Source organism: Lissotriton vulgaris, chromosome 1_1, assembly GCF_964263255.1.
Source record: "Lissotriton vulgaris chromosome 1_1, aLisVul1.2, whole genome shotgun sequence".
NCBI classification, from domain to species: Eukaryota; Metazoa; Chordata; class Amphibia; order Caudata; family Salamandridae; genus Lissotriton; species Lissotriton vulgaris.
In genome coordinates, this window is record NC_141685.1 from 1278006453 (window position 1) to 1278021890 (window position 15438).

The window sequence follows — 15438 nt, forward strand, 5'->3', positions numbered from 1 at the left end:
TCACATGCAGTTAGAGATCGAGAAGCGATCTGTCATGTAATACATATTTCTTGTCCCACAAATGTTTGTTGCATGCACTGGGCTCTACCAATGCTAGATCCTTTAATTTTTCCCAGTCATTTATGACTACTGTCTGACTAGACATTCCTGTAAAAGACATGAGCAACCTTGCACTCTGCCAAAGGACACAACAACTAGTAAAGACGAAATGGTTATGCCATCTTCTCTCGGTGCGGTGGTAAACTTTCACTTTAACCACTCATTGGGGTCACTCTCCGAAATCCCTGTGCGATCGTGGCTGAAAAAGGTGAGATTTTTTAGCACGATCGTTAAGCCCATGGTAGGTGCTAAATAACTAGCTTAGTGTGTGCGAGTAATTGTGCACGGCTCAACCACTTTACCAACACAGGCACAAACGAATTCTGCTTTGCCTCAAATGTGCTGCAAACTTGCAGAGCTGCTGTTACTCCGAATGGTAGAGCCTTGAATTAGTAAAGTATACCACATACTGCTGAAGAACCTAATGGCTTGGGATGTGAGAGAATACATCTTTCAAACTGAGTATTATCAAGGTGTTTGCCATTGCTAGAAATGCAGGATGATTTCTTGCAGCATGACGTTCCTGAAAATGTCAGTTATGTAGCAACTGGGCACTCAAGTTCAATGGGGTTACAATGTTGGGTCCTGTTTTGGATTGTGAAGTAGAGAGTGCACACTGTGTAACTGTTGATACTATGCCCCTAATTAGAAACCCCTTCGCTATAGAAGTGACTGCACCTCTTCTATTATGAAGTAGAGAAGGTAGGTGTTGAACTTACAGGACTATGAGGCATATTTGGACTCCACGCAGAAGGCATACACAATTATTGATAATCCCAAATGGTGACGTATTCAGTACACCCAGTGCAGGGCGTTTAACCTCAACCTTCTCCATCAAGTGTTAAATTGCAAGGGCAATGTAAGGAATGTTACTGCTTGGTGGCAGATGCATCTCTTCCTAGTGAACCTCTAGTCTTTGTACAATCACTGCCATGTAATGTCGGCCTGGCCTTCTGTCCCGGCATGGGCTGTCACAATCCTTCAGAAAAGGACTGCTGTGGCTAGAATACTGGTCTGCTTCCATCATTAGTTGCAGGCACATCTGCATTTTTTGCAGGTGGTGTAGGAAAACACATATTGCTTTAGCTATATTGGTGTTTTTTTTCTTCTCCAATGTGTCATCGAGTTGAGATCAGAAAAGGTGCTGTCTATCAAATTGCAGACCAAGAAGATGCTGCTGGAACCCTAAGCAGGAACAAATTCTGAGCGATGCACGTCTGCGCACCAGGATACTGGTATTAATTTGCCTGGAGTCTGTTTTGAGGCAAACCATACGCTAGTGCTGGACCTAACTCTCAGATCCTCTATAACCTTTTTTGCTCTTTTTCTGTATGTAAGAAAGACGCTGCATTAGCTCATCTTTATTTTTCTAGTGACTACTGTCATATCTAGCTAATAAGCCAATGGAATTAGTTTATTTATTTTATTTATTTATTTTGAAAGTTTTATATAGCGCGAACAAGATCTTAACAGATATCAGAGCGCTTTACAAAGCCGGGAATGCCAGCAAGAAAGTGGGGTTACACATAATAAGTGGTAAGGGTAAGTACGTGAGGGAGCAAAGTAGTACAACACATCAATAATACAGATATAACAGTTAGATGTGTGCATAGATAGTCAGTAGCGTCAATAATACAGGTGAAATACATAGTCATAGAGTTCGAACAGAGAGTTAAATGTGTGCATAGATAGACAGTAGTGACAATAATACAGGTGAAATACATAGTCATAGCGTTCGAACAAAGTAATACAGGTCGGTGTAGGGTCTTTCCAGATCCACGCTTATAGGTCAAGTGTATCTGGCCATAAAAATAGCTTTTACTTCTTTCTTAAAAAGTGTGAAGGAGGAGATGAGTCTGGTTTCAGGAGGGAGTGAGTTCCAGATCCTGGGTGCCATTCCTGAGAAAGAGCGTTTATAGGTTTTTACCTTCCGGAATCTTCGAGGTTTTAGCAGAAGATTGTTTGTGCCTCTAGTGTTCCTAGAGCCGCCAGACAGAGATTGACAGCTTCTGGGTGAGGTATCCGGGAGAGCTCAGATGTAGAGCCTTGTGTGTCATGCAGGCGATTTTCAAATGTATTCTGGCTTCAAAAGGCAGCTAGTCCAGTGTTTTCAGATCCGGGTGATATGCGAGTGTTTTTTTGATCCAGTGATGAGTCTGGCTGCAGCGTTTAGAGAGGCTCTTAGGGGTGCAGTGCTGGTTAACGGGAGACCGCAGAGGGCGGTGCTGCCGTATTCAATTTGCGGGATTACTAGAGCTTGTACTGCAGTTTGGAAGTCTTTGGCTGGTAGGAAGAGTTTAAGTTTCCTCAGTGTATTGATTTGGAAGTTCGCTCCCTTAGTAGCCTTGCTGATATGATGCTGCATGTTCAGGTTGGAGTCGAGGGTTATGCCTAAAGATTTCGCTGAGTCCACTATGATGGGTTGGACATCGAGTGCAGTTAACTGTTTAATCCAGGTTTGCGTGGTGGGGATCTTCGCGGGAGGTGTGATCAGCAGGAATTCTGTTTTCAGAGCATTGAGTTTGAGATGATTATCAGCAAGCCAGGATTGGGTGCTTCTGATCGTTGAGTTCAGTAGTAAAATGTCATTGGGGGATTGTAATTTGAGATATAGTTGGGTGTCATCTGCGTACATGTGAAAAAGTACATTGGATGCTTGAAGCACGGTGGTGAGAGGTTCCATAACTAGGTTGAACAAGGTTGGTGATAGGGAAGATCCTTGGGGGACGCCTAATGAAACAGGTATTGGAGAGGACATCAGGTTGTTACTCTTGAATTTCTGCGACCTGTTGTGTAAAAAGGAGGTGAACCACTTGAGAACAGTCCCAGAAATACCCATTCTTGTGCTCAAAAGATCAAGTAACTTCTCATGTTTGACAGTGTCGAATGCTGAAGAGAGATCAAGCAGGATGAGGAGGCAGGTGTCACCTTGATCTAGGATTTGAAGGGCGTCTTCAATTATGTGAGTCATAGCAGTTTCAGTGCTGTGTCCTGCTCGGAAGCCTGATTGGTGCGGGTTGAGGAGATCAAACATATCGATATGCTTGGTCAGTTGTAGTTGAGCGCATTTTTCCAATAATTTGGCGAGAGTGGGAATATTGGTAATGGGACGGTAGTTGTTTAGGTCGGATGGGTCGGCAGTAGGTTTCTTTAGCAAAAGTGTGACTTGTCCCACTTTGAGGGAGTCAGGGATGGTTCCTTCTTGGAGCGAGCTGTTGATGATTTTAGTCCAGAGAGGAAGGAGCAGTGGGGTGAAATCGTTGACAGCGTTAGCAGGGAGGGGGTCCGTGAGGTGATTGGAAGGTGCTGAGCAGTTTGCCTATTTCTTCTTTGGAGTAGGTTTCAAAGGTTGACCATGTTGCATTGTTTTTAGGTTCGGTGGGTGTTATGCGGTTGAGTGTGTTGTGGAGTCTTGCGTCAGCACGGAGATCATTCTTTATGTTGTCAGTTTTTTGGGTAAAGAAAGTGGCGAAGTCTTCACAGGAGGGTACTTCGTGCAAAGTACTGAGAGGTTGGGGTTGTTCCTTTGCTTGTGTTCTGATTAACTCAAACAGTTTTCTAGGGCGATTTTTTGCTTGGTCGAGCTGGAGGCTGAAGAAGTTTGCTTTTGAGCGCTTTATTTTCCTGAAGTAGGCGTTTCTCTTTTTCTTCAGGGTTTTCAGGTGTAGTGCAGAGGGAGCTGCCCTCCAGGTGCGCTCTGCCAATCTCATGGCTCGTCTATCTTCATTGAGACTCCCGTCGTACCATGGGTTGGAGATTTTAGCGGAGACTCTTTTTAGCTGCATGGGAGCAGCCTCATTAATTATTGAGGTCACGGCGTTAAGATAGTGGTCAGTCAGGGATTGGACATCTGTAACGCCCGTAGGCGGGAGTAGGAGGTCGCGACTGTTCGGAGGTATGGAGAATGGGTTGAGTTTTTTCAGGTCTCTTTTGCAGACTTTAGGTCTGGAGGGTTGAACCGAATTGAGTTTGACTTTTTCATTGATGTGGAATGTGACCATATGATGGTCTGACCAGTCACAGGGTTGAATAGATTCAAGTTGAGTAGCGCCCTCTTTGGAGATGATAAGGTCGAGGATAGAGCCTTTCTCGTGGGTCGGGCTGTTGCATAATTGTGTGAGGTCCAGGGCGCTGAGGAAGCTTTTAAGACTATTTACCACCGCATCATTAAGATCGTTCCAATGGAGGTTGAAGTCACCCAGGTATATTTGGGTGAGCTGTCGTCCTGCGTTGGTTGAAATCAAGTCCATCATTTGTTGGGCGAAGATGAGGTGGTCTCTGGAAGGGTGGTAAATGCCATGGAGAGAGCATATCGGTTTGCCATCACTGATGATATTGAGGCAGATGTATTCGTAGGAAGTTGGAGAGGGTAGGGACGGCACGAAGACTTTCCGAACAGAGAGGCTGTTCCTGTATATGCATGCGATTCCGCCACCTATCTTGCCAGACCTGTCAAACCTAATGATGTGGTAGTTGGGGGGGACCAGAATGTCCATTACAGATGTAGAGGATTCAGTTAGCCAGGTTTCAGTCAGGATGATTAGGTCAAGGTCCAATCTTAGGATGAGATCAGCGATGGCGGAGGAGTGTTTAGAAGCCGATCTGCAGTTTAGGAGAGTGCATTTGAGACGGGGTGTGTCGGGAGAGGAAGAGGGTACTAGAGACAGTGGGACTTTTCTAAGGTTATTCGGGACGGATATTCTGTTGTTAAGAGTGGAGGATCTACGGGGATTTGAGTGTATTGTGGGGATGGGGTGCGAGGCGGTTGTGAGGTTTAGGGGAGCTGGGTCATAGGAGCGGAGGAGGGAGAGAGTGTCGAGGTCCGAGAGAGGGTTGCATGTGCGAAGGGGGCGGTTGTTGCGATTGTGGGCGGGGATCGCGGTCCAGTGAGTGCGGCGGGTGTGCTTGTTGCGATTGTGGGCATGGGTCGCGGTCCGGTGTGTGGGACATGGCTTAGGAGCGTCGGCGGGACGGGAGGGGAGCAAGTTGAGAGGGGGGGTGGTGGTGAGTAAGGCGGGTCTAGGGGGTGTGGTGAGCAGCTCTTTGATGGTGTGCATGTCTTCCTTGATGGTGTGAATTTCTTCTTTGAGTTGTAGGAGGAAGGACATAATCTTGTCTAGCGTGGGGTGAGTGTTAGTGCTGGGGGTGGAAGTCATGGTTGGGTGGCTGACCTGGGGCTTAGCGTGTGGGTGGGGGGGGGAGGGTTGGTGTTCATGCAGGGCTCCGTGTTGTCGACGTACGGATTGGTGTTAGGGAGGAGATAGGGTAAGGGGTCGATGGGGGTGGATGAGGTGCGGAGGAGGTTGGAGGCGTAGAGGCGGGAATTTGTGGCAGGCAGAGAGAGAGGGGTGGAAGTGGAGTGTATGATGGTGGTGAAGGGGGAGCCTGAAGCGTAGTGAGGGCAGAGGGTGGGGGGGGAGCTGGGGTAGGAGATGGTCCTGTCGTGGGGAGGGGGAGTTAAGATAGTAGATGTGGTGTGCTCTGCATGGTTAGTTAGCGTGTGGAAGTGGGGGCAGAGGGAGGGGGGACAGAGTGTGGGATTTGTCGCTATGTGTGTCGATCTGGTGCTGAACTAGGTTAGAGGGGCTGTTGGCGGGGTCTATGATGTCAGGGGGGAGCGGAGGGGTGGGGGTATTGTGAGTGAGGGTCCCCGGGATGGGAGTGTGGGGGCGGCTGGTGCATGATGGGAGGTTATTTATGTCTGTGATTGCGGAGAGTGGGGTGGTTGCTGCAGGTGGGTGAGTGACTGGTGTGGTGGGGGAGGAAGTGAGGTGAATATCGTTCTGGTGCTGAGCTAGGTAAAAAGAGTTGTCGGTGGGGGCTGTGGAGTCTGGGGTGATATTACTGGAGGGGATGTGAGTGGAGGTCCGATGGTTGGAGAGGTTCTCTTTGAAAGTGGGGAACAGGTTGTCTAGAAGTTCCAGGTTCCTGTCTATGGATTGAATTAGGACAATCCCGTTATTGTAGATAGTTATGAGCCACTGTGTAGAAGCCCCCAATGCTAATAGCTCCTTTTGTGCATTGATCTTTTAGCTTCATCAGGGGGCATTATGCTGCCTCTTCCCTTCATAAAGCGCCTTTAAGGTATCGCCTGTCAGGTGACAAATTACATATTGGGGCTTACCCAAAAATTACAGCGGGCTTAAAGTCCGCTCACATTGCTTAATTTGGTAGGCTTTTTGGTCACCCCTTTGCTTGCTTCTTATTTGATGGATTTCCTTCCCCTTTGTTTGTCCCTTTCATGGAGCACAGCCTCTTTACCATCCTTTTGAAGGGATGGCTGGTCTCCTACCAGTGTTCACATTAAGGGAACTACTTTTTAATGTATTGGTAACTCTCCAAGGGAGTAGCTGTATTATCAAGTTCTCTGCCTCGTTCTGCTTCCTTCCCCCACAAACAGCTGCATCCCATGCGAGCACTCAGTAATGCTCTCTCCCTCGTGTGCTTCTGCCTCGCACTCAGTTACTCCTCCCTTGTGTGCTGCTTTTAGGCACCTTTCCCCATCCGGCTTCATTCTCATATTTAGGTTTCACCTGAACAGTGCATGCAAGGCATGCGCTGTCCTTGCGAAACATCATGTAAAACAATATAAAAGGGGCTTAGAGGCCAGCCCCTACTGACCATTGGTTGGCTTGCACGTCGCTCTTATTTTCTTGCTTCAGTGTCGTGCCAGCTGAGAAGCATGGCCCTAGTACAGCTTCCGGTCTGGGGCCAGTGTCCTGGAGTTACTTAATTTATTTAGTTGTGGACAGGCACTCTCGAAGAGTGCATGTCTCTTCAGTTCGTCTTCTGTTGCTTCCCTCTGCCCTCCTCCCACTGTCCATTGTCGGGGCTCCCTTCCACGCCCTACCCTCCAAGTGAAAACAAATTTGGTGTGTTTAGGTTGGTGTTATCCGTTTTATTTAATTTTCAGTTGACACTCTCGCCACCTTAAGAATGTGTAGAGTTTAAGTGTAACCAGTTTTGGTATGTTTTGTGTTTTTTTGCAGTGTAGACAGAATATGCGATTCTCTGATGTGATTACACGTGTATTGTATGGCTAGTTATACAAACCTCACATTCCTCAGCATTATGTTGTCAAGGGTTACCGGGATCACCTTACTCACATTCCCTCTGCTCTATTGTATTGCAGTATGCGCTGCCAGTGAGGGTGGGCTTAGGCAGCCTGGTACCTCAAGGAAGAGCTGAGCAAAGCCATAACCTCTCTTGAAGGATGCTTTGTAAAAACCTCTGATGGTGTGATGTAGGTTTATGGGGGCTACGGAGCCCCAACAAAAGCTCTGTTCATGGACACCAAGGTCAGACTATTTCATGCTTTCACTAAAGCAGGGTGCGGTGTAACAGTCACAGCTGCCAACTGTGGAACTGGGGAACCTGGTTCTAGTCTTGGCTTCAGCTCAAAATCCGGAGATTCTCGGCAAATTGCTCAATATCCCGATGCTTTGAAAAACCAAAACAACAAAAAAAAGTGTCCTTGTGTAATGTACCTGGCCTCATGTGAAGCACTCCTTTGGGTTGAGTTTCCGCCATATAAAAATCTGCACAATAAATTAAATAAAAGGCAGGGAATGAACAGAAGCCGAGAGGCTCGTCCTTCACACAGACGGGCTGACGGCAGAGACGGAGGTGCGCCGTTTCCTCCCCATTCACAACTCATCAAAATGGCATTTGTTATTATTTTTCTGCAAGAATTATGCCACTTTCGTTTATACACCGGACTATCATCTGTAGGGCAGTTTCCTCATTTGCAAAACACCCTTTGCTGAGGGAAGAAAACATTAGCAAAGCCAATAGGTCTGAACTTGGTGAGCTGATGTGATGCAGAACTGTTGCCCTTGTGCGTCTGAACGTTGTCGGCTGGCTCCCGGGCCTCAACTCGGAAAGGGCTGCGAGGCCTTTTGCTACTGAGAGCCATATGGACATTGCCTTTGCAGATACTCCCTGCAGAAGCCTCAAAAGTGGTGTTTTTGTTGTTGAGGGTACTACTGGGCTAGACCCAGAGAGTGAGAGGTGGCTTTGCTCTCCTTAAATTTCAGGGATGAGTCAGCCTTCACCCCGAAATGTTTCAGCAACAGAACAGTATGTTCATGTGGGCCTGCTGGATGCCCAAAGACAAGCCTATGAAGCGAACCCAGGAATGACGCCTAAGCAACAGTTTGGTTCAGACTGACCTACTCAGGCATTAGGGTGTGTCCAGACCAGAACTGATCACATATTTCACAACATCTTTGACGTAGAGGATCAGACATTGTAGGGTATACCGGACATCCTCTGGGACAGCTAGCAAGGCATTCGTCACTCTGTCCCACGAACTGCATATGCAGCAGTCCCGGGAGGCATGAGGTCGGATCGCAGGACAAGACTGGTACTGGAAAAAAATGGGTTTCACAACATTTCACATCTGTTTGGATTCCCTGTCAGGTGGAATGGTGGGAAAAGTGTAAGAGGTTTAGCTGACTGGATAATGTACTACCAAGCTGTCCGGGAAGGTCGTTGGAGCAAGAAGTCGGGGTTCCTGGGAGCAGGCCTGTGCCATCTTGCTACCTGCCTGTTGGGTAAGTTCCTGGCTTAGACCAGGTGACCACTATAAGCATACCTGTTAGGGCCTCATAATAAGGGGACTAGATGATCTTGGACATCGCTGCAGGGTTAAGAACCTCTTTCCAAACATTGGTCCTGACCTCCTACATACTTAAATTGACATCAAGCACCTGCGCTGCCCTCCAAAAAACAGTAGCAAAGGCAGACTTTTCTGTTGCAATTTGCTTAGGAGATTAGACACCAGTATTAGAGGAGGGGACAAATACACTGTCATCTTGTAGATAATCGAAAATGTCACGCCAGATGGTGGGAAAAACTATTTGAGGTAGAGTCTCTGTACTAGTACATTGTAAGTTTCAGAAAAGGTCCCATGAGTCACCTTAAAACCAAAATTCCTTCTAGAAAAATAACTAAAATAACTTTTAAGATTCCAAACCCAATATTACATCACATAAATGCATACATCATGTAACCTACAGCTAGACTTGATGAGAAGCCTTTAGATTCCTCTCCCAACAAAGACACGGATCATCAGGAATACAGAAAAAACCTGGATGTTCCCAAGATGTTCCCACAATGAGCCCCGCATCAGCAGTACTAGTCACTGGAAGAAGTGTTTGATGACAGAATGCAGATCACACCCACCCAAAACTGGAACTCACTACGAGAAGGTTAGAAGTCTCAAGCACACATGTGAAACTAACGTGCACTCCCCCTTTGGTCCATTGCGAACACAAGTTCAACTACATGCTGGTACTGAACTCATAAGCCACCTCTGCCTAAACGCACACCACCAAATTATTTCCAAAACAGGCCACACTGCATTCACACATTTTCACTCAATCCATGGACTAGAGTGTTATACGTCTAAGCATCCCATCGCTCACTCATTTTCTTCACTACTAGCCAAGGCGTAGCAACAAAAACATGATCCAAACGAAACAACTTACTTGAGCCACATGATATACACCCTCCAGTCGTAATTGGATGGGAGTGAGCTACGTTCTGCCCATCTGCAAATACGCTCAAGCATCTCCTCAAGATCTGAACGCCATATGAATACAACAACACAACATTATCACAGTTCCCCCCCAGAGATATCTTCAAGGTGTCACAGGCTTTCTTAGGAGCTCCAATGAAATCACATGATAGGCTTACAGTTCCAACGCAAGGTCATATGGTTGGCCTACGGTACTGTGATTATAGAAACTATAATGTGAAATCACAGTCCGTTCTAAAGAGATGTTACAGGCAAACCTCGGACATTATGTTGGGATATTAAAGTGCAATCCTAAACAAGCTCCCAGCAAACAATCATGAATTAATGTCAAGAGAAAGGAAAATACCTCCCTAAAGTTGAGACCGGCTCAACCTTCATGCTTTGCTGTCACAAACAAGATTTTTAAGGTTATAAAAAATTAAAGCCAACCCAAAACAACTTACCTCATTTTCATGGGAACTGCCAATCACATAGAAATATAAATCTATGCTACTCTTGTACACCACAGTTAACCCCTCCAAGAGCGCAATTTCGCCTGAACAAAGAAAAATAAAGGGACAGAAAATCAATGAAGACTTGGCCTGTATGGGAATAGAGGTTTAAACAAACGAAAGAAATTGGTGGAACTGGAATAGTAAATAGTGCATGTCAGTTTGGAGATACACTGGCAGATCCACATGTAAGTTATCAGTACAGTTATTCAAATGTTTTCAGCACTGGATACCTCCCAACCGCTCGATCCCCTTTGCTTACATCAGATATCCTAAGAAAGCCTGGAAGATCCCAGGTCTGAGGCCAGAGGCTAGATACACTCAAGACAGAATGAGCAGGGTAATAATAGCACCAATTTACAGCGTCTAAATATAATCCAATGCATTGCACTACAGTAATAAAATTAGTTATTAAGTGCTAAAATCAGAAAGACCCGTTATTAGACAGGACTGTAGTGGACCCCAGAAACCCTACGATTTAGACCACATTTTGTTATATAAACTTTTCTAAACAAAGGAACAAATAATTATGCATAAAACAAAGGAGAATCAAGGTCACAGTGTGACCCCGTCCTAACAGGCTCCGATTTGTAATGTAGTCTATGCCACATAACCAAAGACCAATAACTGGAAGGTTAAAACGCAGAGCGGTCACCTCTCCAGATTTCATTTACCTGCACTAATGGCTGTCGTGCAGCATGTTCTAGCGCATTTTTATGAGCCACGGGGGGCTCGTAAATCCCACAGTGAGACTGCCTGCCAACAGCTTGCATTCCCTCGGCGAGCCGCACACCACACTCGCTGTTCACGGATGAGGGCGCAGACTTGTGCAAAGCTAACGGGGGACTTTGGGAAGATAACTTTTTGGTTTCAATGCATTAATTTTCCAATCCCACCCACATCCCCTTTAGGACATCCGAAAAGGAACATACTGTCTGTCCGGTGAGTTTTGTTGAAAATATTCTTCTCAAATGCCTTCTGCTCCTTCACTGTGGGATAGGTGTCATCATAGTACTAGATGGGAAAATAAAAAGCTTTTGTCATTGGCAAGAAAACGTTTTGATCAAGCAGCCAAGATAAAGATGACATTTGCCTTAGACCAATAGCCACCCAGCTTGTGACGGAGCACACGAAAACATAAGGTAGTCCCCAAAATATGCTAAAAAGGTGCAGTAAAAACGTAGAAAAAGCAGCACACAACTAAATGCCTACAATCCGGGTGCTGGCAGCGAAAAACGGGCCATTTTAAGCATTAAAGAAAAAGAAACAGTAAGAAGAAATACACAAAACAACAATTGCCACCCTCCACCCCCCACTCCTCCACACCAGGTTCGTCCAACATTATCATGTATAGTTGAGGTATGTACAAAGGGGCCACATGTCTGCATCCAACACTAAGAGGGTGGTCTATGTAGCCTCCGTATCATCTCGGGGGAACCAAGTGCAATATCTGCAAATATTTCGGGCAGGTCACTTACCTGAATTCTACCGAAAGGATTAGAATAAAAGGGCCTCACAAATCAGGATAGGTGGTCCTCCTGTCCTCGACAGAGAGTGACAAACGCTCCATCGCTAGGGTAAACCATAATTTGTGTAACCATGAGACATGTTCTGGGATCTTTTCAGTCCCCCAGTGAGAGAGGATTATTTGGCGTGCTGCGCTTAATGCTAGGGCCATTTGCCTACCATGGGTCGATTGTAAAGCAAAGGTCAGGGGGATGGATAAGCCCAGGAGAGTATAGGCACAGAAACAGGGTATAGCAGTATTGAATGCTGAATTAATGTCGTTTAAGACCTGCTCCCAGAATCTAGTCAATTTGGGACAATGCCATAAGAGGTAAAGGAGAGAGCCTGTCTGTTCACAGCCCCACCAGCATTTCCCAGAGCGCCCCTTTTTCCATCTGTGTATTTGTGCAGGTGTGAGATACCAGTAGGAGGCTACTTTATAGGCCGGCTCCATACTGACCATGATGTGTGCAGCCTGATGTACTCTATAGTAAAAATCATTCCATTCTTTTGTGGAGAGTGAGAGCACACCAGCTGCCCTTCCCAGCGCAATTGGCCCTTAGATTTAGAAGCGGATCCGCTGTTAGAGAGCAGAGCATAGAGTTCAGCAATGAGGTGTGTAAAAGGATGGAACAGCAGAGTAGAGTAGAGCGTAGAATTATTTTATTAGTAAGAAGTCAGAGGATAAACGACCCCCACCAACATGCAAGACCTGCAACTGTCAACTGACAAGTTGCTTACATTCTTCAACAAATCAGTTCCACGTTTCGGACCGAATAGCCCAGGAACAGAGATACATTCTAAGAAGGAACAAGAACACTACATCATCTCCCCCTCAATAACAACAAAAGAAAATAAAGAAAGCTTCATGAAACAAAACAATGTAGAAAAGGAGTTTAGACGTAGTCTCGATATCTTGCAGGGCATTGAATAAGCCTGCAAGGTCTGACATTAAGCCACCATATTCAAGTTCCATATCTTATGGTCACTTGTCCGAATGGAGTTATTAAAAACCTTTAGCACCTTAAAAGGTACACTGAATTCTGAACCAGATTTGCCTAAGCGAGGGGATTTTATCTTCACCCAATCACCCACAGAAACAACAGTGTTCTTGACTGCTCTTCTCTCATCATACCACTGTTTTCTCTTCTCCTTAATCATTCTCTCTCTATCTCTCCAACCCTCCACACAGTCAGCATCTTTATTGACAGACAATCTCTTAGAGCAGACCCAAGAGGGATAAACCTCTGTATTGGCCACCCTCTTCTTAAACAAGCGAAAAGGAGGAGACACCTGTAGAGGAGTGTGGAGTAAAGCTGTACTCTCTCACTTTCTTTCTCATGGCAACCTCCCAGTAAGCACCAGTTGCTACAACCTGTTGCAGAGTCTCTTTCAATACCTTTACAAATCTCTCGACAACCCCATTACTTTCTGGATTATAGAGAGCGGCTTTCTTGTGTTTGATGCCTCTGGTAGATAGCAATTCTTCCACAACAGCCGAGGTAAATTGCACCCCCCACTGTATGAAAGTAAAGACAGGAAAGCCTTCCCCTCCAAATAAGACACTCCAAAAACTCAACTACAGAAGATTCAATAGAGCTTACCGCCTTAACTTCTGGCCAGCGCGAGTACATATCCATACAAACAAGAACATACTGGTCACAAGATTTTATTTTGACCTGACCCATAATATCAATGGCCACATGTGATCAAGGACTGTCTGCTTCCTCTCTCAGTACCATGGGTTCCGTTCTACATTTCAAAACCTTGTCACAACACACACATTCTGGGCAATTTCTAACTTCCCTTTCAATCCAGACATCCATTTATGGCCACCAGTATGCTTCTCTCAATTTTTCCTTCGTCTTGACAATTTCCAAGTGACTGGCATGTGCACATTTCAACAACCTATCCCATAAGTCAGGGGAGGGAATCAATCTGCTGCCCCTTAAAAGAATACCACCCACAACGGTGAGCTCATCTTTGACCTGCCAAAAACCCTTCATTTCTTGATCACAATCCTTCTTTTCATACCAGCCCTCCAAGACCATAGTCATCACCCTTTTCAAAATGTCATCTTTCCCTAAAGTTTCTGTCCATTCATCTTCAGAGACAATCCCGTCACTAATGAGACAAACGTCCACAGCTTCTTCAAAATCTTTACCACCAAAGCAATCACACACTACAGATTATTCATCAACATTACCTAATCTAGACAAACAATCCGCCAGGATATTGCTGGCACTTGGCAAATAGGAGACAACAAAATTAAACTCCTGTAAGGCAACAACCCACTTTCGAATGCGATGTGAGACAAAATCAATTCCTTTTTTTGCAAATAATAACTTCAAAGATTTATGATCCGGTAACACTTCAAACACCCCAAAGAAATTTCTGCAACTTGCCGATGGCCCAATATATGGCCAGAGCCTCCCTTTCCACAACAGAATAGTAGCATTCAGACCCTCTTAAAGGTCTGGAAATAAACAGGACAACCTTCTCAACTCCCTCGGATTTCTGAAATAAGACCACCCCAAAACCTTTAGAGCTGGTGTCCGTCATTAAGTAAGACTTTTTTTTTGGATCGAAACTGCTGAGATCTTGGGCTTTACTAAGACACATCTTTAAATGTTGAAATTCCCCTTCACAAACATTAGACCATTCAAACTCACACCCCGTTTTTAGAAGGCCCCATAAGTGACTAGTCACACTAGCAAAATTGGGGACAAACTTGTGGTAGAACATGCCCAGGAATTTCACAAGTTCTTTTTTGTTCATAGGAGTCCTGGGTTTGCTGATGGTCTGTATCAACGCAGATTTGGGCTTAATACTGTTTGCGGACACTTGATGACCCAAACATTTAATCTCAGCCACATCAAATTTACGTTTATCCGCACGTAGAGTCAAACCAGCATTGCACATCTTCCTCAAAACTAAACTCAACCTCTGTTCATGTTCTTTGGAGTCCACACCAAACACCAGAACGTCATCTTGGTAAACTTTGACCCCTTCAACACCCTTGATAATGTGTTCCATACTTCTCTGGAACACTGAGGCTGTAGAGATCAGGCCAAAAGGCATTCTCAAAAATGTAAAGCTACCAAAGGGTGTTAAGTCTTGAGAAGATGGATGCAGTTTGACCTGATGATAAGCCTAGGTCAATTCAAGAGATGAAAAATGCTTTGCCCCACCAAGAGAGTACAACATTTCACTGATGTTAGGCAGTGGATATTGATCTACAACAACTGCCTTGTCGAGCTCCCTCGGGTCCACACAAAGCCTGGCCTCCCCTATTGGCCTTGTGAGCCATAACAATGGGAGAAAACCATTCAGTTGCTTCAACTTCCTCTATAATACCATTGGCTTTCAGTTCTCATACTAACCTTCACCATAAGTGGAACTCCCCGAACCTTAGCTACATTTGGAATAGAACCAGGTTTAATCTTGATGTGATGCACATACTTGTTGAGGCACCCGAGCTGGTTTACAAATACTTCAGGAAACTGACTGACCCGGGTTTTGCACTCTCTTCCAAATTGACTAACAGATGGTAAATTGTTCAAACACACTGAAGAGCTCTCATTGGGATCCAAAAAGACATGTAGATCACGTTGGTGAAACCAGCTTATTAAGGAATCACCCTTCATAGAAGCACAAAGCTTGCAGGGAACAATTCTGCCTTTATAATCAATTGTCCCCCAGAACCATCCAAAGAGATCAATTATTTCACCCCCATATCCTCTTGGTCTCATGTCTGGTCTCAACAAGGTGACTTTCTTCAAAAGATATTGATTAAAGAAC

General features: G+C 45.4%; 1 protein-coding gene across 2 annotated transcripts in view; it reads right to left on the bottom strand.

The window, feature by feature from the left end:
• Nucleotides 1-15438, bottom strand: part of COPZ1 (coat protein complex I subunit zeta 1) — a 234236-nt gene that overhangs the window by 87242 nt on the left and 131556 nt on the right. For both annotated transcript variants that reach the window (XM_086964906.1, XM_086964914.1), the window contains 2 exons: nucleotides 11064-11145; nucleotides 10084-10175 (listed from right to left, as the gene is read on the bottom strand). In XM_086964906.1, the coding sequence (XP_086821032.1) occupies nucleotides 10084-10175; nucleotides 11064-11145 (174 nt within the window). The remainder of the gene's footprint in view (nucleotides 1-10083; nucleotides 10176-11063; nucleotides 11146-15438) is intronic.